At 44.3% G+C, this 24,673-nt stretch overlaps 1 protein-coding gene across 1 annotated transcript in view; it reads right to left on the reverse strand.

The window, feature by feature from the left end:
• Positions 1-20,879, reverse strand: part of HVCN1 (hydrogen voltage gated channel 1) — a 47,279-nt gene extending 26,400 nt beyond the window's left edge. Inside the window, exons 1-3 of the mRNA XM_074205664.1 lie at positions 20,797-20,879; positions 10,959-10,998; positions 5,207-5,491 (exon numbers count right to left, since the gene is read on the reverse strand). Coding sequence (XP_074061765.1) covers positions 5,207-5,491; positions 10,959-10,979 — 306 coding nt within the window. The 5' untranslated portion in view covers positions 10,980-10,998; positions 20,797-20,879. The remainder of the gene's footprint in view (positions 1-5,206; positions 5,492-10,958; positions 10,999-20,796) is intronic.
• Between the last annotated feature and the right edge of the window lie 3,794 nt (positions 20,880-24,673).

Genomic DNA, 24,673 nt, shown 5'->3' on the forward strand with positions numbered 1-24,673 from the left:
TTCCATATATGAGATCTTAGGGCTAAAAGATTTGTTTGTTGTGGTTCAGTCATATATGACTCTGTGCATTGCCATTTGCAATTTTTTGGTCAAAGATATGGAGTGGCTTGCCTTTCCCCAGACCATTTTACAGTTGAGGAAATTGAGGTAATCAGGGTGAAGTGACTTGTGAAGTGTCACACAGATAGAAAGTGTCTGAGGTCCGATTTGAACTCAGGCCTTCCTGACTTTGGGGCTGATGCTCTCTAGCCACTGTACCTCCTAGCTGTGCATAAAATAGATTTGAACAGACTATCCTAAAAATGGGGGGAATAACCCCACAAATTGTTCCAGTAAGCTATTGAACAAAGAAGTTCACATTCCTTCATAATGAGAGGATGGGAATTAAAACAGAGGTACACTTCTACCTATCACTAGACAAACCAGTTAAATAAAGGATAAAGCTCAATGTTGGCAGAACTGTGGGAAAACAGGCACACTGTTACACTGATGGGAAAGGTGAACTGGTACAACTTTTAGAAGTCCAAAGTTCAGAAGTTCAGAAGTCCAAAAGCAACAAAAGAATGATCAAACTGTTCGTGCTTCATGGTCCTGTGATCCCACTACTTGGACTATATCCCATTCTGATCCTTTTCATTGCTTTATCTATAATCTTAAAGAGCTTGAAATAATTTATGGGTTCAACCTGAAATCTAAGCCCACCTTTGACAACCACTTTGGGCTCTGTAAAAGGGGCTTTATTAAATCTGTAGAATCTAGTCATGGGGTTGTTGTGTGGCTGAAAACAGATAACACATGCAAACCCTCCATTTAGATGTATGTATATATAATTATTATGTATTATATTTTATTTTTATTCATATTTATTAAATATTTGAATGTAACATATTTTATATAATATATCATCTATCTATATTCCCTAAGAAATACATTAGTAGAAATGAAATATATACATATCATATGTATCCAAATAATGAAATATTATTATACTACAGGCAAATAAGAAGAATCAAAGGAAAATAGAAAAACTTAAGAGCTATCATGGCATCCTAGATAGAGAATCTGCCTCAGAATCAAGAAGACTTGGGCTCAAATAATGCCTCATCTATGTATTGGCCTGTGTGGGACCCTGGACAAGTGACTTGGCTCTCTCACTGCCCCAGGTAACTCTAACAGGCTAAGTGGCAGTTACAGCACTGCAATAATGGAGAGAACTTTATCACCTGGGAGTTCCCTCCCCAGAAAATTTTGGAAAAACAAGAAATAATGCAGGATGAAGAAAGCAGAATCAGAACACAGAACACATCAAACACAGAAGTGTCTTCTGGAAATAAAAAGATGACAAAAGAATAATAACAATTCAGTCCAAAGGGAAAAAACATTTTCACAGAAAGAAAAGAAATCAGAAGGGAAACGGAGTGAAGCAAAATTTGTTGACAATATTTTGATCATGTGAATAAGCCTCCTTTTATAGGTGATTTTCAAACAATCTCAATTTATAGTTTGAGTCATTTGGGCTTTGTTTTGTTGATGAGCACCGAATTACTCTTTTTTAATTAAAAAAAAGCCTAAGAAAGAAAAAAAAGAGTCTGGGGCAGGAGAGCTTTGGAGGTGGCAGACTCTCTGTGAGGTCTCACTCTAGGGGCCTGTGGAGAAAGGAGCCACCCCACTGCGGTGCTGGGAGCTGCCATCAACAGCTGGGCCACTAACAGCCACTAGGACTTCAAGCAAAGGCCTCCTTTGGCCAGGGAGGTTTCTGTGGTTCCTCTGCTTCATGCTGAGCCCCTCCTGCTCTGATCTCTCCCAGACTCAGCCCTCTCACCCTCTCCAACCACCCCGCTCCATGAGCCCTTCTCTAACATCTTCCATCCCTCTGTCTCCACTGGCTCTTTGCTCTATTGTCTGCTCACATCTGCCCGGTCCTCAGCAAGCCTTACCTCACTTCTGCCTGCAGATCCCCATGTGGAGGGAGGGGAAAGGAATAAGGATTTATAGAATCCCTCTAGGTGTCAGCCACGAGGCTAAGCACCTTACAAAGATTATCTCATTGTTCCTCACAACAACTCTGCTAGGGAGATGCTGCTGTTATTCCCACCTCACAGATGAGGAAACTGAGGCAGACAGAGGTGAAGTGACTTGCTCAGGGTCACACTCATCTAGGAAGTGTCTGGGGCTGGATTTGAACTCAAGTCTCCCTCTCCCAAAGTCCAACATTCTCTGCAATCTGTCAGTTAGCTTCCAGCCCATCTCTCGCCATCCCTTTGCCACCAAAGCTCCTTGCGGCCTCTAGCTCCCCATCTTCCACCTACTGAACACCATACAGGAATGCCATCCATGTTCAGTATCTGTAGGCAGAGGAGACAGTGAGGACAGGACTTGGCAACTAGAATGGGGAAATGCTTTGAGGTGATGCCATTTGAAGCTGGACTGAAGAAAGTGGGAGGTGGAGATGGGAGATTCCCCCTCATGAGAGGTTTTCCAGTCAAGCCTGGGTAACCATTTGCTGGGTGGGTTAGAGTGAGACATAGATGGGATGAGATGGCAGCTGAGGTCTCTTAAAATTTTGAGATGGAACTGGTGAGGAAACTGAGGTGGCATGGAGGAGAAGAAAGTGTGTTGGACTTGGAATCATAAAAGGCTTGTGTTCAAATCCTGCCCTTCACAAGTGCTAGTTTTGTGACTTATGCTGCTCTGTGCCTCAGTTTTCTAATCTGTAAAATGGGCGTAAGGATCACTACCTACTTTACAGGATAGTTGTGAGGATAGAGCTTTGAAAACCTTAGAGTCATATAGAACCAGGTCCTAGAATCATAGATTGTGGATTGAGAGCTCCAGGTCTTCTCTGCATTTTGGAGACTTCTCTACCTCTCAGAATCTTCCCGAGCCCCTTCCCAGCTCATCATGTACTGTCTGACTCCATTAGAAGAAAAACTTTTTGAGAGTAGTCACTGCCTTGTATGTTAAGGTTTTTAACCCCACCACCTAGCACAATGTCTGACCCATTGTAAACACTTAATAATTACAAGCTTGCTCTCTCCTTCCATCCATCCCTCTCTGTCTCCTTCAGTTTCCCTCTCTCTTTCCCTTCCTCTCTCCTGCTCTCCCTCCCTCTCCCTCTATCTCTCTCCATCTTCCTTTTCTGTCTCTGTGCCTCTGTTTCTCTCTCCCCTACTTCTCTCCCCCTCCCTCATTATCTTTCTCTCTCTCTGTCTCCCTCTCTGTCTCTCTATGTGCCTTGGTCTCTCTCCCCTACTTCTCTCTCTCCCTCCCTCCCTCCTTCTCTCTCTCACTCTCTCGTTCTCACTTTCTTTTCCTCCCATTCCTCTCTCTTTGTCTTCCCTCTGTGTATGTCTCTGACTCTTTCCCCCACTTCTTTTTCCCTCCCTCCTTTTCTCCTTCCTTCTCTTACTCCCTTTCTTCTTCTTCTTCTTCTTCTTCTTCTTCTTCTTCTTCTTCTTCTTCTTCTTCTTCTTTTCTCTCTGTCTGTCTCTGTCTGTCTCTCCCCTTCTTTCTTTCCCTCCCCCTCTTTCTCTCCCCATCCTCCTGTTTTTGTGTGTCTCTGACTGTTACATCTCTCTCACACTCCCTCTCTTTTCTCTCCCTCCCATCCCCTGCCTCAGTCTAGCTTCCTTTTACACATCAAAAAACTGATGCCAGGAAGGTTTGGAATCTGTCCAGACTCACTTAATTAAAAAACCCTCAGGGATGGGATCTGAATCCAGTTTTTCCTGCCTAAAGATCAAGGATTTTTCCCACTCCTATTCTCCCTTCTCCTTCTCTCCTGGTTCCCCAGGGTGCCTAGTAGAGGACTACCTGGATACTGTGACTGAATGAGAGAATGGATGCAAAAAGCTGGCAAAACTCCCATCTTATTTTGCACTTGTTTGGTGACTTCACTTCCCTTGGCCCTCTCTCCAAGGCCTACTCAGGGTCATCTTGGATGGGGTAGCTGAGTCCAGGGTCTGGCCAGGTTTGGGGAATGAAGCCCCATGATCCAAGGCCCCTGGGGAAGGGGGAGCCCTCTTAGCCAAATGCAGGGCCATTGGTTGGTTGAACCCATGACTCACACTGATGGAGATGGCTGGGATGGGATCCCCCTTCCAAGTTAATATTGTGGTTCTCTGTTCCAGCCACAGGAGGGATGGGGGACCAGGATTGGAACTGGATTCTTGGTCGGCTTTATCTCTCTCTCTCTCTCTCTCTCTAAGCTTCAGGATGGAGGAAACATGTGAAGAGCTCCAATGATCATGACAGAAGGCTGCTTTCCACTCCCAGGTACAGTGAATGACATCTGCCCAATCTGGGGAATTGGGTTCATTCCTATTTCTAGCCTAGGGGCCTATGAGACAGACCACAAAAATAACTGTTCACAAATTGATCCTGACAGTTACTTCATGGTTCCTTAGCCTCACAGAAAAGACTGCATCCAACAGGGATGCTGAGAAGCTCCCGGGACATGCTCCCTGATTGACTTCTAGCCACAGACAAGGATCAAACATAAGAAGGAAAAGGAAGATTCAGAGAGGGCAAAGAACTGCTCAAGGTCCCACAACAGGCTGCTGGTGGAGCAAATGAATTGGTTCCACTTCCTAGTCCCTATCTAAGGCCCTTATTCACCACTGCCTCTTCCATGTCTCTCCTTTTGTCATTTACCAAATGAGGGGGATCGTTCTAGGGGTCTCCCAGCTCAGATATTTAGTCTTGACATTTATTCAGACTATTCTAAAGCCTCTCTGAGCTCTGATATTCCCTAAGACCCTCCCCTTTCTGATATTCTGTGTTCTAAGGTCCCTCCCAGCTCTGACATCCCCAATTCTAAGGCCCCTCCCAGCTCTGACATCCCCTATTCTAAGGCCCCTCCTAGTTCTGACATGCTCTATTTTAAGGTTCTTTCCAGTTCTGGAATTCCAATTCTAAAGACAAAACATGACCATTGGACAGAAGAGGCAGTATTTATTTTCTCTTTTTAAAAAAATAACAATTATTATAATTATGATGCTATTAATAAAGATATTTGACTAAGATGACCTTTGAATTCTCTGAAGTTTTTTTTTAAATTCAGCTATCTTCTAATCCACCAGTTTCAATAACCTTGCAAGATAAGGGGGGAAGGTTTTATTGTCTCTGCTTTGTTGACGCTTGAGAAGCAGACAGGGCAAGACCTTTCCCCCTCCTTCCCCCTGGTTCAGCTCTCAGTGGCACCTACCTGAAATCTATGGGAACTGAAAAGCTTTCTCATTGTAGTCCTAAAGTCCGGGGGAGCCTTTGGAGGGGTGACAACCTCCTCTGGAACATCGGTGGTGCTGCTCTCAGTCCCAGGAGTGACAGGTGCTGGCACAGGGGCTGGCACAGGTGCTGTTGGCACCTGTGGTTGCTCCTCCTCGTCATCCTCATTGTCCCATCTCTTATATCTGGTATTCCATTTGTAGTGGTCATCGCCCACCACTGTGAAGTGCCTCAGGAATCTGGACATGGCTCTGGTGGAGCCGTCCTGGGAAAGTGTGGGGAGAGGAAAGACGAGTATCAATCTGGGTTACCCACCCCAATTTTGAGAGAGAAAGAGGGAGAGACAGAGAGACAGAGAGAAAGAGATGGAGGCAGAGAGACAGAGACAGAGACACGTGTGTATTGGAGCTGGGCTATGCCCTAGATGGGCAGGTCAAAAGTCAAGAGAGAGGAGGTAGGAAAGAGACTGAGTGCACCCCAGAGCTCAAGGATTGAAGGAGTTTCTCTTGGTTTCTTATTAAGACCAAGGGGTTTTATAGAGACCAGGCGACAGGAAGCCCCAACCTGCCCTTGTGGTTTGGCTGGTTATAAGCAAAGGACTAGACTCTGAAGTCCAATCATAAAATGCCCGGGGTGAGGGGGCAAGGATGCTGCTCACTGATCCCCAAACCCCATGAGCTAGCTGTCTACAGGAAAAGCTGTGGGTCACGGTTCACAGGTGACCACATTCTGAAGAAATGAGTGGGTTCCTTGGGGGTAGAAGTGGAAATGGATTAAAGGAGGAAGGGAGAATGGGGGGGGGGGTGGAGATGACAAAAAAATCACACAGAATTCTAAGGAAACAGGCACGTGTCGACTTCCTTTTAGACCAGAGTCATGTTCCTGAAAGGTGGAGAAGAAGCAGAAATTTGACCAATATGACTCTCTTGTAAAAGAGCCAAGGGTGCTGTTTTTTTTTTAAACCCAAACAACCCTATAATAAAGCAAAGAATTCCTTTGGAGATGTTTCCTCTTTCCCATTCTCCTTGTTTAAACTTTGTGTGAATCCAGATGTTTCCCAACTGGGCTCTTGAGCTAGAATAGACCTGCCCCCTTTTGCCTCCTCGGAGTCTTTGTTCTGGAATGGGACGGCATCTTCTTGTTCAGACTCTTCCAACAAACATTCATTATATGCTTATCCCTGTGCTAGGTCCTGGGACTTCACAGGCAAAAGGAAAAAAAAAATAGTCCTTGCCCTCAAGAAGCTTACATTCCCCTGGGATGAGGAAGGGAGTTCATTTTATTCTAGAAGCTCAGATTTGAGGGAGACTTTGAGGGAAAGTTAATTAGTGAGAAGAGAAACTGCTATTGATTTGTTTGAGTCATATCTGACTCTTTGTCACCCCATTTGGGGTTTTCTTGGCAGGAATACTGGTGTGGTTTGTCTTTTCCTTCTCCAGGTCATTTACAGGTGGGGGAAAATGATGTAATCAGGGTTAAGTGACTTGACCAGGGTCATCTAGCTAGGAAGTGTTTGAGGTTTAGATCTTCCTGACTCCAGGGCTGGTGCTCTATCCCTTGGGCCAAAAGACCTGGAGATGACGGTAACTTTAGAAATAGAGGTCAGGGTGAGGAAACTGTCTTCTGACATTTGAAGGGTTGTCATATGGAAGATGGTTTTTGACAACCGATAGAATTTTCAGAGAGACAGATCAAAGCTGAGTTGAAGGAAAAAATCCTCTGGATGTTGGAACTGCCCCAGAGAGTCTGTGTGACCCTGTATGACACTTTACCTGTTTGCCTCATTTTCTTCATCTGTAAAATGAACTGGAGAAGGAAATGGTAAAACCACTCCAGGATATCATCTAAGAAAATTCCCAAATGGGGTCACAAAAAGTTGAATATGATAAAAAAAATTGGCTTACCAACATCAGCAAAAAGTGTTGTGGGCCACCTCAGGAGGAGAGTGGATTCTTTCACTGAAGGCCTTTGAGTAGAGTTGGATGCCCACTTGTGACGAACATTGTAGAAAGAACTCTTTCATTCAAAATCTCTAAGTTGTCTCCCATCTCAGCTCTGCATCCTATACTCCTAATGGTTTTGGGCAAGTCATTGCCCCTTCACTAGGCTGCAAGTTTTGTCAACTTAGAATAGCTTCCTGTAGGCTTCCTATCTTTTAAATCTCAATTTAAAAAATATATTTTTCTTCAAACAGTGATACATTAGGATCAGGGCCCATAAAATACTTGTTTTGACTAAGAGCAGTTTTTTTAATCATAAAATCAATATTGAGAGGTGTTTTAAAAGGTTTTGTGTTTTTTTTTTTAAACAATGATGTCTAAGGAATGCTCTCATTGAAAAACCCATGCAGTGAGGCAGAAAGATGCACAGAACAGCCACCAAAAAGGCATTATTTGATTCGAAGAATTGTTCAAATAAGGTTGTTTTTAGAAATGCAGGCAGATTGGCCAGGCGTGGTAGCACACACCTCTAATTCCTGATACTGCTAAGGCTAAGGTTCAGGAGTGTTGAGCTGCAATGGGTTAGAGCCAACTGGGGGTATGCAAAAAGTCTGGCACCAATAAAGTGAACCCCCCCAATACAGAGGGCTATAAGGTTACTGAAAGAGAGCTGAACCAGCTCGGGCTGGAAGAATGGAACAAGTTAAAACTCATGCACCAACCACTGTTAGGAGAGGGACCACCAGTTCCAGTGAGATGGGGAGGCTTAGTCTCAAAGAAAGGCAATACTCTGTGATCCAGGAGCTGACCATCTAAATGATGGCTTGAACATGCTCATGGATTCTCCTTCTCTCCCCCTCCCTGACCTTGGGGCCATTCCCTACACTAGACAGAAAAGATAGCATAGGAACATGAATTCAAAGTGGAACGTTGTAGTGTGTTTCTAGACCGATCCCCTTGTTTTACATATGGGGAAATTGAGACTGAGAGATAGGAAGTGATATGCCTAAGGTCACATGAGTGAAGGAAGAGAATTTAAAGTCTTAAACTATAAATCTTTTCCTTCTAGTGGAAGCCTCAATGGGAATAAAGCCTTTCTGAGAGGCTCAGGAGCAAGGGGAATGGAGCCCATGACTAAAAGGATTCTCTTGATGTGTCTTCACATTTAGACCTAGCAGGTATGGTTTTGCTATTTTTCAGAAACTTCTAATCTAACCTGAAGGGTGAGGAAGGAATGAGCTCATTGGAAACCACCAGGCTGGATGTCAGGATCTGGATGTAACCTGTCTCCTTAGCCCAGATGGTTACCAAAGTTGGCCATCAAGGTTCCCGTCCCTTCCTCCCTTCAGAGGACAATCCAGATGGGATTTTTTTTTTCTCCTGGGCTTCTGTCTTTCAAGCTTCCTTCTAGAGTCACGGTTGGGAGAGAAGGCCATCTTTGGGGACCAGGGGTGAGGGGCAGGAAGAACCAAGTTCCCTGGTGAATAGGAGCACAGCTGCCTGGGACCCTTATCAGACTCTTGGGGCTCAGATTACGTGGAATGCTTGTTTCTTTTTCTAAATCAGGGACATCTTTAAATAAGCATAGAAAATTTTCCTTTTAGAGGGTGGGGAGGAAGTGTGAGGTCCAAGAGGGCAACCACAAATTCAACAGGCCAACCCACATGACCTGGGGGCCTTGTAAGAAGAGTCTGGGAGGGGGAACCCCTTGTGTCTGGAGTCCAGATCTGAAGCCTGGCATTCAAGGCCTATCTTGAGGTACTTTAGTTTTTTGGCACCTCATTTTCCCCAGCTATAAAATCTAAGACACTGCTTCAATACAATCTTAAACATGGATTAAATCTAACAAACATTTTTTTTAACCAACTACAATGGCTCATGAATGCAGTGGATAGAACACCAGCCTTGGAGTCAGAAGGATCTGAGTTCAAGGTCTGAGATACTTCCTAGTGGGATCCTGGACAAATCACCCAAGCCTGTTACTCTTAGTTTCCTCATCTATAAAATGAGCTGGAGAAGGGGAAAGGCTTTTCTTGGCCAGCAAAACCCCAGATGAGATCATAAAGAGTATGATACAAATGAACAAGTCACAAGCCTCATTTGACAATCTGCTGAAACATATTTACTGCTCCAAATCATATGGCATTGCTTATATTCACAATTGGAGGAAATGCTAAATTTCAGGCGGAGGCTGGTGAAAATGAAGATTTTTTTTTCCTACCCCAGTTCATAGATCTCATGAAATCCATCCATCAGTCTCTTTGGGGGTCTGTAGACTTCAGCTCTATAGTTAGGATACTAAGATTTTAGTTGTGTCACTAATAAATTTGGGGGATGAGAGGACTGGCAGGAATCTTCCCTTCTGTAGGTTTAATCCAACTCCCCCAATTTACATATGAGGAAACTGAGGCCCAGGGAGACAGGTCACTTGCTCTGGTTCACATAGGTACTAAATGACAGTCTATATTTGAACTCATTTGAAGCCTGACTCCATTATACCACACTGCTTACCAATGAGTCATACCATCCTTATTTTACAGATGGGGAAACTGAGGTCTGGAGAAAGGCAGGAACTTGCCTGGAACAGATTCCTCTCTCCACCAAACATATATAGACTAGGGCTGATCAAGCTGATAGAATCATAGAAATAGGGGGCAGGAAAACAAAAATAAAAACAATTTCACTTTATAATTCACTTTGAGACTATCTGTTAAGATGCTTCTTTTCTGGTTGTGGGTCTTAACATATCTGTCCCTCCTCCTGACTCTTTGCCACCTGGCATGTTCTTCCCTGGCATTTGTCCTACTTCATCCTCTTTCCCCACCCTTTTCACTGGAAGGGACTTGCCCGGAGTTTTACTGCTACGGTGTTTCTGAGCAGAGACTTGAACCCAGTTCCCCTGATTCCCCTTTCCTTCTTGCTCCTCTTATAGACTTAACAAAAAAGTGTGTGTGGGGGGTAATAAAACAGAGAGTTTGGTTGTGATGCTTATTAACTGGGTAAGTCTCTTGACCTTCTCTCAATCTATTTCCTCAACTGTGGAATGGCGCTGATACTGCTTCGAATCCCCTATCTTCAATGGGGGAGAGAAAGGAATAAGCATTATATATACCTAATATGTAGTAGGCACTTTGACAGGACTTTACAATTATTGTCTCAGTTTATACTTACACAAACTTGAGAGATTATTATTATTATCTCTATTTTACAGTTGGGGGAAACTGAGGCAGAGGTGTGTGTGTGTGTGTGTGTGTGTGTGTGTGTGTGTGTGTGAGAGAGAGAGAGAGAGAGAGAGAGAGAGAGAGAGAGAGAGAGTGTGTATGTGTGTATGTGTGTATTTAAAGTAACATTCCCAGGGTCACACAGTCAGTAAATATCTGAGATTGAATTTTAACTCAGGTCTTCCTGTTCCAGGTCCAGTGCTCTAACGACTGTACCACCAGCTGCTGTGAATGTTCAGAGATGCTCATTTTGGAAAAACCTTAAACTGTTAGGAAGAATGTATATCCTCCTTCTCCTCCTCCTTATACTCCCTCCTCCTTCTCATTATTGCCTGAATCCATGTGGGGAACACAAGGTGCAGAAACTCCTTTTTCCCATGTTGGCTGGACTGCTTATCTATAACTTATGGTCTTAGAGAGGGACTGGGGACCCTGAGAGGTGAATGACTTGTCCAAGGTATTTCAACAGTAGGACTTAAACCTAGGTCTCCCTAGTTGAACCCCCTTCCCCCCCTCATCCTGCCTCTGTGGTCTCTTCCCATCAGAGTTCTAGTGATAAAAATCCACTTACTTCTTTGTCTTCTGCATCCATTTCTCAGCTGTCACGGAATCTGGAAAAAGAGATACAGTGAGTTCATTTGTGTAATGCATTTGTCTTTGTTTTTAAGTGTTGTCTCTAGCATTTCTGCTCTAGGATTCGAGTTCCTAACTGGACGGACCTCGGAGACCACTAATCCAATTCCCTCATTTCACAGATGAGAAAACTGAGTCCTAGGGAAATTAAATGTTATACTTACAACAGGCAGGATTTGAACCTGAATCCTTTGATTGGAGAATGAGGTTTCTTTCCACTGTATCAGGCTTCTAATGTATAGTTTATTGTTGTTAAGTATAGTTTATTGTTATTAAATCATTTTTCAGTCATTTTTGACTCTCTGGGACCCCATTTGAATATACACACTAATAAGAGTTTGAGACTGGATTTGAACCCAGGTCCTCCTGAGTCCAGATCTGGGACCCTATTCACTCTGACACCACCTAATTGCCCATCGTAGTTACTAAGACTTCAATATAGCAGTGACTTCCTAAAGTCTGAGCACCTCCCTGACTTCCCCAGAGCCCCTCAAATAGCCCCTCAAATGAACCCCTCATCTTTTGCCCTGTGGACACCCCTCCTCCAAACATCCTTGCTTCTCTTGAGGATCCTAGTATTCTCCCTATCAGCTCCTCGCTCACTTTCTCCCTCTCATCCAGGCACTTGCCAGATCTTGTCAATGAACACTTCTTATCCCTCCAGGCATGTTCTTTTCTCTTCCCTCTGCTCACCCTTCCTTCACCCAGTTAAAACTGGAATAACCTCTTGCTTGGACTAATGTCATACCTTCCTAATAGCCCTTCCTGCTTCTAGTCTCTTCACTCACCAATCCGTCCGGCACCCAATTATCAAAATAATCTTCTTAGGGCATGGGTCACTCCTCTTTGCTCAAAAAAATACCTGCAGTGGCTCCCTATTGCCTCTGGGCAAAAGGAATAACAGCCAGCATTTATAAAATATATCAATCATTATAAAACAATCTACAGACATTATCTCATTTGACAATCCTTCAAGGTAGGTGATATGATTATTTCCAGGTGAGGAAACTGAGGCTAGTGACTTGTCTAGAATCACACAACTACTAAGTGTCTGAGGCAGGATTTAAACTCACGTTTTCCAACTCAAGGCTAGTATTTTATCAGCTGTGCTACTTCTAACCCTGGTATTCAAGGCTCTGAAGTCTGGTTCTGAATTATCTTTCCAGACTCAATTCACTTTCCTTCTCTTTATACATTTTGCATTTCAAACAAACTGGACTACTAGCTTTTTCCTAAACTCAATACTCAATCTCCTGCCTCAAGGCATCTGCCCCGGGCATTCCCATGCCTAGTTTCCTCCTCCTCCTCCTCTTCCTCCTCCTCCTCCTTCCTCCTTCTCTTTCTCTTCCTTCTTGATGTAAATAACATTTTTTAAAATTTAAGGCAATGGGGTTAAGTGACTTGCCTAAGACCACACAGCTAGGTCATTATTAAGTGTCTGAGGTCAGATTTGTTCTATCTGCTGCTCTATCCACTGCACCACCTAGCCACCCCTACACACATTTTCCTAATCATCTCAGTCTCAGAATCCTCATCATGTCTCCTATTCCTTGAAGCTTTCCTTGATCTTTTTCCAGTCATTAGTGCTACAGCTGATAGACGGCTAGACTTGGAATCAGGAAGATCTGAGTTCAAATCTGCTCTTGTATACTGACTAGCTGTGTGAGCCAAGAAAAACTGCTTGCTTCACTTTCCTCATCTGTAGAATGAACTGGAGAAGAAAATGACAAAACCACTCCAGTCTCTTTGCAAAGAAACCCTCCAATGAGATCACAAATAGTTGGGCGTGATTGAAAACAAGTGAACTACATCAATGAAATCACAGGTCCAGTCCTCGTGAAAATCCCTTATGAAAAACAGTTGCTGATAGAATGTAAGCTCTTTGAGGGCAAGAACCGTTTTTGATTTGTTCTTGTATTGCCTACATTGCACATGGAACTTGGTTGATAGTAATCCCTTGAGAAATAGTTGTAGATTAATTCCAAAAAACTTCAGGAAAGAGAAAAGGCCATTGCTGTCTCTCCCATCTTCAACAATGAACTTTGATTCAATAATACTATGTGCCAGAGACTGTACTAGATGTTGAGGGTACAAAGCCAGACCCCCCAAATAAGTGCCTGCCCTCAAGAAGATTCAGTTCTCCTGGGGCGAGAACAGGGAAGTAGACAGTTTGCAATATTTATACAAATCAGTGAGTACCAGATAAATACAAAATAATTTCAAAATAGGAGTACTAATAATGGGGGGAGGGGGCCATGAAAAAGTCTTCTGTGTGAGGTGATGACTGAATTAAGCTTTAAAGAAGGCAAGAGATTCTATGAAAGGGAGATGAAGAAGGCAAACATTCCCAACATGGTGGAAAATACCTATATAAAGTCACAGAGGCAAGAAGAATGGGGTACAGAAACCTGGCTAATTTGACTGAATGGGAAGTACAAGAAGGGAGAGTCAGATTCAGCTTCAGACATGGAAAAATGATGGCAGCAGACCAAGGACTGATGGGAGAGGGGAACAGGAGGATCACCTCCTGACCCTCCCTCTACTGCCACCTTAAGCAACTTCTCCGCCTTTGAGGTTCACTCTAAAGCCCCCCCCATTCCGATCCTCCTCACCTCACATCTGGATTATTGCCATGACTTTTGAGATGACAGATTAGTTAAACTCAACCAGCTAACTGATGTTCCTAAGGTGTGGGTATAATCATGTCACCTGCCCCTCTTAATACTGATGCCTTCCCTCTGTTGATTAGTTCCAGTTTATCTTGCATACATCTTGTCTGGGCATAGATCATTTCACTTAACATCCCCCCCTCAGCCCCATTAGCCTCAGCTTCTTGAATGTATCAGTGAGAAGGATTTTGGATGACTTAGAATAAATGAAAGAAAGGTATATTGTCATTACAGAAGCACTGAGTTCACTGCTGGAAGCCCTAATATATCTTAGTTTTCTTTTATTGTTAAACTATTTCTAGTTTAGAAAGTTTTTTAGAAATATCTCTAGAACAATCTGCTAAAGCTCTTACTTCCATATCATGACCAGTGGTGTTAATGGATGCTTGGTGAACTTAGTGTCAGGAAAACATGAGTTCAAATCCAGTCTCAGACATTTACAAGCTGTATGACTGTGGGCAGGTCACTTTAACCTCTTTCTGACTCAGTTTCTTCAATTGTAAAATGTACTGTAATACTAGCATCTAGCACATAGGATTGTGAGGATTAGATAAATTAACATATTTTATTAACTTTTTTGTCATATAATCTTTATTTTTTTTTGTTGCTTTATGGTTTCCAAATCTATCACTACTTAATGATGTTTGTCCATTGACCTCAATGAAGACTATACCCTCAGGAAAGTGATGCCATGATATGCAGGAGAATTGGATTTGAGTGATGGGGTGGTTTGCTATGTCACCAACCTCACTTTGTCCTCCAGTGGTCAGATATGAATCAGGATGACTGGAAAGAGTTCTGGATGTGAGGCTATCAAGGTTAAGTGACTTGCCCAAATCACACAATTAGTGTCCAGTATCTGAAAACAGATTTGAACTCAGGTTCTTCTGATTCCAGGCCTAGTGCTCCATCCAATGTGCCATGTAGCTACCCTATTTAATCACTGTCAACAACCAATAACCTCTTAATTACTTAATTCAATGATCTTTTCCTCAGTCCTTGATGGGCATCTAGGTGGCACAATGAATGGAATGCCCAAGACTGAAGTCAGGCAGACCTGAGTCTTGACAATTCCTAGCTGTATGACAAGTCACTTAACACTATTTACCTCATTTGTGAAATGAACTTGAGAAAGAAATAACAAACCACTTTGGTATCTTTTCCAAAAAACCCAAATGGGGTCACCAAGAGTCTAACATGATTGAATAGTACAATCCTTCCTTGGCCTTTTGTCACTGTTGACCATCCTTTCCTCCCTTGACTTGGATGACAATCTTCTAATTCTCCTATCTGTTGGTCTCTTCCTTTTCCATCTTCTGTGTTGTTCTTTATTTTCTTCCCATTTTGCTTAGGATGAGTGCTGTCCTGGGCTCTCTTCTCTCTTTTCTCTTTCACCTTCTCTCTTGCTGATCTCATCAGCTCTCATAGGTTCAATGACCAACTCCATGTCCAATCCTAATATTTTTCCTGAGTTCTAGTCAGGCCATAATCGACTACTTGCTTTTGAATTTGTTTGTATCCTGAGTATCTAGAATAGCGTTTGGGTCATTGTAAGCACTTAATTGATGCTTTTTAACTCACATTCATTCATTTGTTCATTTATCCACTCCTCCCTGGATGTCCCATTGGCGTCTCCAACATTCAAAATGGAACATCTGTCTTTCCTCTGGACTTTTCTATTTTTGTGAAGGCTATTAATGATCATTCTTTCAGACACCCGGGTTCATAACATGTGGTCATCATCTTGCCCTTATGACCAGTCAGTTTCAAAAACCTCTACAATATCTCTTTGAATTAAGTTCTTTAATTAAATTTAATCTTAAATTAAATTCAACCAAACATTTAAGTGCCTATTATGTGTCAGGGACTCTGCTAGGTATAAAATTACAAAGACAAAAATTAAATAGTCTTTGACCTCAAGGAGGTTACAAATTATATCCACAACCTCTCTTGAATTCATCTCCTTTCTGCTCACATAGCCAACAATTCATTTCAATCCATTCTGTGTTAAAATAGCCTATAATTGGTCTTTGTGGCACTAAACTAAAAGGGCACTCAGTAAGTACTTAGCAATATTCATTGATTAACTGGTCTCCCAAAGTCTAGTCTTTCCTTTCTGTTGTTGGTCAGTCAGGTCCGACCCTCCATGATCCCATCTGGGGTTTTCCTGGCAAAGGTGCTGAAGTGGTCTGCCATTTTCTTCTCCAATTCATTTTACAGTTGAGGAACTTGGGCAAACGGTTAAGTGACTTGTCCTGGGTCACATTGCTAGTAAGTGTCTGAGACTGAATTTGAACTCAGGACTGGTGCTCTAGGGGGCAGCAGTTAGGTCGATAGAGTCAGAAGGATCTGAGTTCACATCTGGTCTCAAACACTTAATAATTGCCTAGCTGTGTGACCCTGGGCAAGTCACTTAACCCCATTGCCTTAAATAAATAAAAATTCTTTAAAAGGGACTGATGCTCTATCCACTGCCCCCATCCAGTTGCCCATTCCCTTTTTTGCTTTTCTAATCAATCTACATTTAGGTTTGGGTTAAGGAAAATTTTCCTAGCCAGTAGAGTTGTTCCAAAGTGGAATGACTGTGTCAGGAGGTGGTTTTACTCTTCACTGTAGGTGTTATATTTACATTTAGATATCTATAACTCTAGAGATTTCTAACAATATAGATATCTAAAACAATAGCTATAGTTATAGAGAGATATCTCTCTCTGTAGATCACCAGACTTTGAACAGCACCTCTCCTACTCAAATCCAATCCAATTATACGTCATGGCATCACCTCCCTGATGTCATGATCTTCTTGGAGAAGGAAGGTCAAACATCATCATCTTCATCTGGATAAATAGATATATCTCGCTATTCAAATGCAATATAAAGTATGTATTCGATATTATAGAAGAAATTCTTTTTCAGGTATAATGCCTGAAATGAGTTCCTTCTTTATCTCTGTGGCCTTTTAGAATCTCTGATTTCCTTTAAGATTCTATTCAAAGCACCCCTCCTCCTCCTCCTCCTCATCCCCTCCATCCACAAGGGCACTTTTCATCTGCCTTATCTTTAGAGATGTGGCGCCAACCATTAGAATAGCAGCTCCTCCAGGGCAGGGGTTGTTTGTGATTTTTCTTTGTATTTCCAGCTCCTAATACAGTTCTGGACTTGCTAGCTGACAGGCCATACAGTAAGTGCTTAATAGTAATTATTTATTGGATTTCAAGGTGGTTCCTTTCAATTCCAGATCAGTGAGCTTGTGATGGTGTGGGGATTTTCTGAAAGAAATTTACTCAGTGCATCCTCATGCCACGAGCTTCCTGTCTGTTGCCAGATGACTATGGAGTTGTGCAAATCTCCTTTCAAAGAAAATTTTCAAAACTTCATATTACCCCATGCCTTGGTAACATCCAGTCACTAGCTTGCTCTCTTTTGCAGGCTGAGTCCTGTCTCCATTCCCCCCAGCTTTCTCCCCAAGGGAAATCAAGTGAAACCCCAACTTTACACAAGACCTGGCCTGCTGGCCAAGCAGAAGCTGGCTGGGGGGCCTTCCGGAAGCTCTGCTGATAGTAGCTAACCAGGTTGAGAGCTACAACTCCCTAGGGTCAGAGGGACATGCACACTCTAGTGTCTTTCCCATGGAAAATGCAGCCAAGGATCTTAAAACCTCCAACACAATATTAGAACAGAAGGAATGGCCCGGCATCCTTGGGGATCAGGAATTCCTATATCCCTGTTCCTCCAGGGCATTTAGCCTTCCATTTCTGTTAGCTCAAGACCTGAGAGTATCTTCAAATGGGCAACCAAAGACCAGGAAGTTTTGCCCTTTTTGTTCTTCAATCGTGTCCAACTTTTCATGGGGTTTTCTTGATAAAAATCCTAGAGCAGTTTATCATTCCCTTCTTCAGCTCATATGACAGATGAGGAAATTGAGGTAAATTGGATTAAGTGACTCCCCCAGCTTGTCAGTGTCTGAAACAGGAAGGTGAGTCTTCCAAGCAGCACTCTGTTCAGTGTGTTGCCTCAACTTTTCCCCATAAGACCTAAATATTTAGCCTATGAGTTCCTGACTGTAATATCCTCAACAATGGGAATACTTAGCAAATGATCACATTTAGCCCTTAATTTCCTCGTGTGAAAAGGGAGGGATTCAGCTAGGTCCCTTCTAGTTCAATCAACCAACTAGGCATTGTGCCAGGAGTATGGGGACTGCAAAGCCAGAAAAGAGATGGTCCCTACCTTGGGGGAGCTTACATATGCACACATAATTGAACATACATGAACCTAAAACACATGTATGTATAGGTATGGGTTTATACAGCATGGATTGCAGAGATATGCAAAATACATACCAATAAATTCAAAGTGATTGGGAGGATTTAAAAAGGCTTCATGTAGCAGATGGTACTTTCGGGTAATTCTTGAAGAAACAAACCTAAGGGGTAGAGTTAAGGCAATACATTCCAGGAATGGGGGGGGGGGGACAGCAAGTGCAAAGGTGTGGATGTGGGAAACCAAGGGTCATAAATCAGGTACAGCTAGAGAGTCAGTTTGATTAGAAGACAACTTTCTCCAGTCATAAGACTGGAGAACTCTAAATCATGGGTCCTGTGGTCCTATTTCTCCTTTCTGGGTTCAATCCAAGTATCTGTAAAATGAGGGGGCTGAAGTTGATGGCCTCCATGGTTCCCTTTTAGCTCTAAATCTTCCCATCCTATGACCTTAAGGGTTGAGGCAGCTTTATGGAGAGGAGAGAAGGATGTACACGCCCTCACGCATTTCTAGTGGAAACTTCAACCAAGGCCCTCAAAGCCTCCTCAGTAATAGAGTAGAAAGCAAGAAGACCTGAATTCAAAGTTTGCCTCTGATAACTCCAATGGATATGACTTTTGAACTTCACTTTCCAGTGATAATTCCTGAAGCAGTAGTAGTAGTAGTAGAAGTAGAAGTAGTAGTGGTAGTGGTAGTGGTGGTAGTAGTAGTAGTAGTAGTAGTAGTAGTAGTAGTAGTAGTAGTAGTAGTAGTAATTAGTAGGAGTAGTAATGGTGTTGCTGTGGGTAATTAGTAGTAATAGTAGTTGTTAGTAGCCGAAGTAGTAGTAATAGTGGTGGCGGTGGTGGTGGTAGTAGTAATAGTAATAGTTGTAGTAATAGCAGTAGTGGTAGTAGTAGTAGTAATGGTGGTAGGGTCGTAGTAGTAGTGGTAGTAGTAGTAGAGGTAGTAGTGGTGGTGGTAGTAGTGGTGGTGGTAGTTGGTAGTAGTGGTTGCAGGTAGCAATAGCAGATGTTGTTAACAGTAATAATAGCAGTGGTAAAAGCAATACTAGCTAGCATTTCCATTGTGCCAACTCTGTCGCAGATACTGGACCCTAGAAACGATCACATTCGACCCTCATAATAAACTTTGGATGTAGGTAATAATGATAATGGTTGCAATAAGAATAACAGCCCCAACAGCGTTTCTACAGCACCTTCTATGGGTCGGACACTGTACTGTACAAACTGAGTCTCCCTTAATCCCCAAAACAGCCCTGGCGAGGAACGGGCTGTTATTATTCCCTTCTAACAGTACTCGCCCTCGGAGGGATGATGCAAGAATCTAATGAGATAATCGATTGATCAGCCAACATCAGTGATGCTTTCTGTCTACAGACGAAGGCCCAGAGAGGGGCCATCAATGCTTTGCCTCTTCCCAGAGAGCAGTAATGTAGACTGGTCGGCCCTCCAGGCCAGGGTTCTTCCTGCTCGGAGCTACTGTTCCGTAGGGTTTGTGGATATTCCTGTGATACTTTCAGGGAAAGCTTGACCTTGGAAGGGATGAGGATGGAGAAGGTTCGGGAGATAAAGACAGAGAGAAGCAGGATCCCCAGAGGATCTGAGCCCCAGCTGTGTTGGCTGATCCTGGGCAGCAAACTTCTTCAGGCCTAGATGCTTCCTCTATAAAATGAGGAAGTTGAAGGATATTCTCTGTAAGGTGAATTCCAATTCCAACTTTCTCTAGTCTAAGCTTTTCCTACTTCTATAAATCTGTGTCCCAAATCCTTTCCGGATGCTCCTTCCAACTCTGACCTTACGTCTTAAGGGCCTTCTCAGCTCTGATATTCTCTGTTCTAAGGTTCCTCTCAACGCTGACATCCCCTGTTCCTCTGAGGCCCCTCCCAGCTCTAACATTATATGTTCTAAGGTGTTTCCCAGCTCTGACATTCTGTTCTCCCCGCCCCATCTGACAGTGCCTGTTCTCCAGGCCCTGGCACTTCTGATGTTTCATGTCCTAAGGTCCCCTGGACCACAGAAGACCGCTTCCAGTCCTGCACTTCTCTAATCCGTGTCATTAGAACATAAGCTTCCTTGCTCCAGCCTCCAGGCTGTAGGGATCCTCTGTCACGTCCCGCAGCCAAATGAACAAATACTTAATGAACAGAGATTTTCATTCCATTCCCCCCAGATCAACCATTCTGGAAGTCTGGAAGGTCTGGGAGATTGCTGGCCACAGGACTGGGCCGGGCTGGCTGGACTGGACTGACCCAGAGTCAGCAGGTGGTGGAGGCAGCTCCTCCCCCTGGAAACCCACCTGATGGGCAATGGGCCATGGGGAGGGGGGTCTTTGAGCAGGTGACAGGCTCAGGAAAGGAGGGAACACAGTCTGGAACCCTGGAGGCCCCAGGAGTTCCTGGAGGGGGAGGAGGGGAAAGCAGATTAACTTGATCTCCTAGGGTACCGCAGAGCTAGAAGAGGGAGAGCTGCTTGTCCGGGAGCTCAAGAGAGAGGAGGGGGGTTAGGGAGAAGGGGGGGATTGGGGGGCAGGGAGGGAAGGGAGGGCTCCCCAGCTCCACTTTCCAGATCAGGTCACTGAGGCCAGCACTCCCCCCTCCCCCCAGCCTCCCCCTGCCTCAGAGTAGCTTGGCCAGTACCCTAGTCACCGGGGCGGGGGGGGGGCTCGGGGAGGTCCTAGGTGGGGTCCCATTTTGCAGCCCTCCCCTGCAGCTAGGGAGGGCCAGGGGGACACCGAGCCACCCTGAGCATCTCCTCTTCTTCCCTCCACCCCGCCCCCCCCCATGCAGGGCTGGGGGGCAGGGGCAGTGCCAGGGCTAAGCGGCCCGCACCGGGGAGGACTTACCCGGTCCGGAGTCCGGGCAGCCAGCGCAGGGCGGGCGCCGTCCGAGCCGCCTCAGCCAGCAGAAGAGGACCCGCGGCCCCGCCCCGCCTCCTCTGCCTCCCTTCTCCTCCCCTGGCTTTTTCTCCTCCTTCCCTCCTCCTTCCCTCCTCCTTCCCTCCTCCTTCCCTCCTCCTTCCCTCCTCCTTCCCTCCTCCTTCCCTCCTCCTTCCCTCCTTCCCTCCTCCCCACTCCGACTCAGGGGCCCGGGATGGCCGGAGCCACTCCGGACGGCCGGGGCCCCTCCCCACCGGCGGGTCCCCGTTTCCTCTTCCTACTCGCCTGCTCTTTCCTCTTCTCTCTAAATTTCCTTCTTCCCTTCGCTCCCGTTATCTCTTTCTTTCCCCGTTTCTTCCCTCTTTCCTCTAGTTCTCCCCTTTTCCTGCCTTCCTTCCTCTCCTTCTATTTCCCTCTCCCCTCTCCTCCCCCTGTCCCTCTCTCTTTTCCTCCCCTTCTTCCTTTCTTCCCTCGTCCCTCTCTTAGATCTTTTTTCTCCTTCCCTTCCCCTCTGACTTCTTCCCTTTGCCCTCCTCTGCTGGATTCTCCCTGCCTCTTCCCCTTTGTCTTTCCTCTCTTCCCTCTTTCCTCTCGATCTCCCCTCTTCCTGCCTTCCTCTTTCCTTCTATTTCCCTCTCTCCTTTCCTCCCCTTCTTCCTTTCTTCCCTGTCCCGCTCTTTCTTCTTCCTTCCCCGGTTTCTTACTCTCCCCGCCCCACTCCTTCCCTCCCTTTCCCCCTCCTCTCCTGGATTCTTCCTGCCTCCCCCTTTCCCCCTTTCTCCCCCTCATCCTTCTGTCTTTTTCTTCTCTCTTTTCTCTCGATCTCCCCTTTTTCTTCCTTCCTCTTTCCTTCTATTTCCCTCTCTCCCTCCCCCCCCCTTCTTCGTGTCTTCCCTCTGTTCTGCTGGCTTTGACCTTTTCTCTCCCTCCTTCCCCAGAGATTCTGTCTCCCCCGCCCCCCATCCTTTCCTCCTCTCCCGGATTCTTCCAGCCTCTCTCTCCTTTCTTCTTTCCTCAATGGACACAGTCCAGAGCTCAGATTATGGAAACCTCCTGAGCTGGGGAAGTGGACAAAGGTCTCTTTTGGAAGGTGAATCACATGCAGGGCCGCCTCTCTTGGAAATGTTATGATCCTCAAACTTCCTTCAGGGGAGCCTGGGACCCTCCAAGAACAGGACAGCCTCCTATTGGGGGAACCTGCCAGGACATTTTTCTGGTCGAATCTTCCTTAAAGTGGCCAGGGACTTCCTTCTAGAAATCTCTACAGTTCAGCATTTGGTTTGATTTTTAAATAGCCCCCTTTTCTTGCCTCCAATCACCAATATAGGTTAATTCTTAACCAGCTCCTCTGCACTGACGCCTGATCCTCTGCTAAAACCCAAGCCCTTCCTTCCCATTCCCATGGCTTCAGGGAGAATTCTTTGAGTGTTAGTGACTGGAGAAAGTGTTCTCTCCAGCCTCAGTTTCCTCAACTGGACTAGCTAGCCTGTTCTCTTTCTGGGTATAGCAGATGTGTATGAAGAGGGATGATCTGGGTTGCAGATGAGCCAAACTGGCTCAAACCCAATAGCAAGTCACTCGAGTTTCTTAGTGCCTCAGCTTTCCTCATCTGTAAAATGATGGGATGGAACTGGACTAGCCAGACCACTCCTCCAAGTCCCACGGAGAGTGTTTCTGGGGAATAATCAGCATTCTAGGTCTAAATCTCTGATCTCATAATCCTGGATAGCAGGGAAGAGAGAAAACCTGGGACCCGCTGGCCAAAAAGAGCTTCCCTTGGAGTGACTGAAATAAGAAAAGAAAAACCTTCAACCAGTAAGGAGGGAGCAAGCTGACACCTGAGATAAGCACCTGCTCTCTTTGCTCTCCAATCCATTTCTCATGCCAAAGCCCATTGTAGATCTGATCATGACACTCCTGGGCTCAGGAGGGACCCTCCTGCCTTGGGATCAGATAGAAAATTCTCCACCATTTTAAGCCCTTTGCATTCTGCCTAATGGAATGAAAAACCTTTTTGCCTTTCACTCTTCTATACATAATTTACATTCTAAGCAGGTTTTTCATTACCCCGCCTTCCATACCCAAATTTCCCACCTCTGAACCTTTGCCTAGGTCCCCCCCCCACCTTCCTTCATGCCCTCCCTCCATATCTCCTCTTGGAATCCCAGGTTCTCATCAAGATCACCTGAATCCAACTTTCCCCCTCCTCCTCCCTGGAAATTACTTGGTACCTATTTTGCCTACATTTTACATTGACTTTAATGTATATATGTTGTTTCCACCCAAGTCCTTGAAAGTCAAGACGACTGATCTTTCTTTTTATCTCCATTGCCTAGAACAGGGTCTGGCACAGAGTAGGTACTTAATAATAGATGTTGAATAAATGTTGAATGAACATAGACACCTTCCCTTTCCTCTCCCTCTTCCCCACTTCCCTGTCAGCTTACTTTTGTATCTTGTCTTCCCCCATTAGATGGTTGGGGAAGCCAAGTGGGACCATCGTGGATAGAGCACTAGGCTTGGAATCAGGAAGACTCATCTTCATGCGTTTTACCAGTTGTGGGGCTCTTGCAAGTTACTTCACCTCACTTCACCTCAGTTTCCTCATCTAGAAAGTGAACTGGAGAAGGAAATGGCCAAACCACTCCAATATCTTTGCCAAGAGAGCCCCAAATAGGGTCATGAAGAATTGGGCACAACAGGAATGATTGGGCAACAACAAACAAGGATCATATGAATAAGAGTCACTAAGCAAGAAATGTCATGCACGGGCAGGTTCCTCATGAGTCAAACACCTACACAGAGGAAAACATGGTACCTTGAGCAATGACATAGGGCAGTAATTCTCAAACTTTTGGGTCTCACCACCCCTTTACAGTTTTACTGAGCATCCTCCTAAATAGCTTTTTTGTTTTTTAGGTTTTTGCAAGGCAATGGGGTTAAGTAACTTGCCCAAGGCCACACAGCTAGGTAATTATTAAATGTCTGAGGCTGGATTTGTACTCAGGTCCTCTTGACTCCAGGGCCGATGCTCTATCCACTGTGCCACCTAGCTGCCCCATAAATAGCTTTTGATATATAATCAAAATTCTATCTAGTCACATCTACTACATTAGAATTTAAAACATTATCATGAATTATATGTATTATTAGAAAAATAGTTTTGACCTCAGAGACCCTTTGAAAGGATTTGAGAATCCCCTAATCACATTTTGAGAAGTCAGAAAGACCTAAGTATACAAATTCTGCTTTAAATATTCATAGCTATATGACATTGAGAAAGTCACAACCTATCTTTGCCTCAGTTTCCTTATCTGTATTATAGGGATAAAGAAAGTTGAGGGTTGCTGTAAGATTCAAAAAAGATAACAAATATAAAACACTTTGCAAATCTTAAATCTCATTATAGGAATTGTGGTGAGTAGGATCACTTCAATAAATAGGATTAGATACTTATTAAAGAAAAATGAAATGCTAGAACATAGTCCTCCAAAAATCTTCCTCTCGTGCCTCATCATCCTGGGGAGGTGACTATGAGCTCTTAAAAGCTCTGGAGATAGATGTAAGTTCCGTAAAGCATAACCAAACTGCCTTTGGGTTCACTGTATACATTCAGTACAAGCCAACTAATATTTAGTAAGCACTTAGAAGAAATTTTTAAATCAACCAACTAAGCATTTCTTTTGTTTTCAATTGAACTTTTATTTTATTTTTCCACTTACATGTCATGAAAGTTTTTCAACATTCATTCACATGCATATGCATAGTTTCAGTTATATAATTTCCTTCCACCCTCTCTTCCCACCCCCCTCCCCTCAGTGGCAAACAGTTGCACATGCTTAGC

The sequence above is a fragment of the Macrotis lagotis genome, chromosome X (genome assembly GCF_037893015.1).
Source record: "Macrotis lagotis isolate mMagLag1 chromosome X, bilby.v1.9.chrom.fasta, whole genome shotgun sequence".
NCBI lineage: Eukaryota > Metazoa > Chordata > Mammalia > Peramelemorphia > Peramelidae > Macrotis > Macrotis lagotis.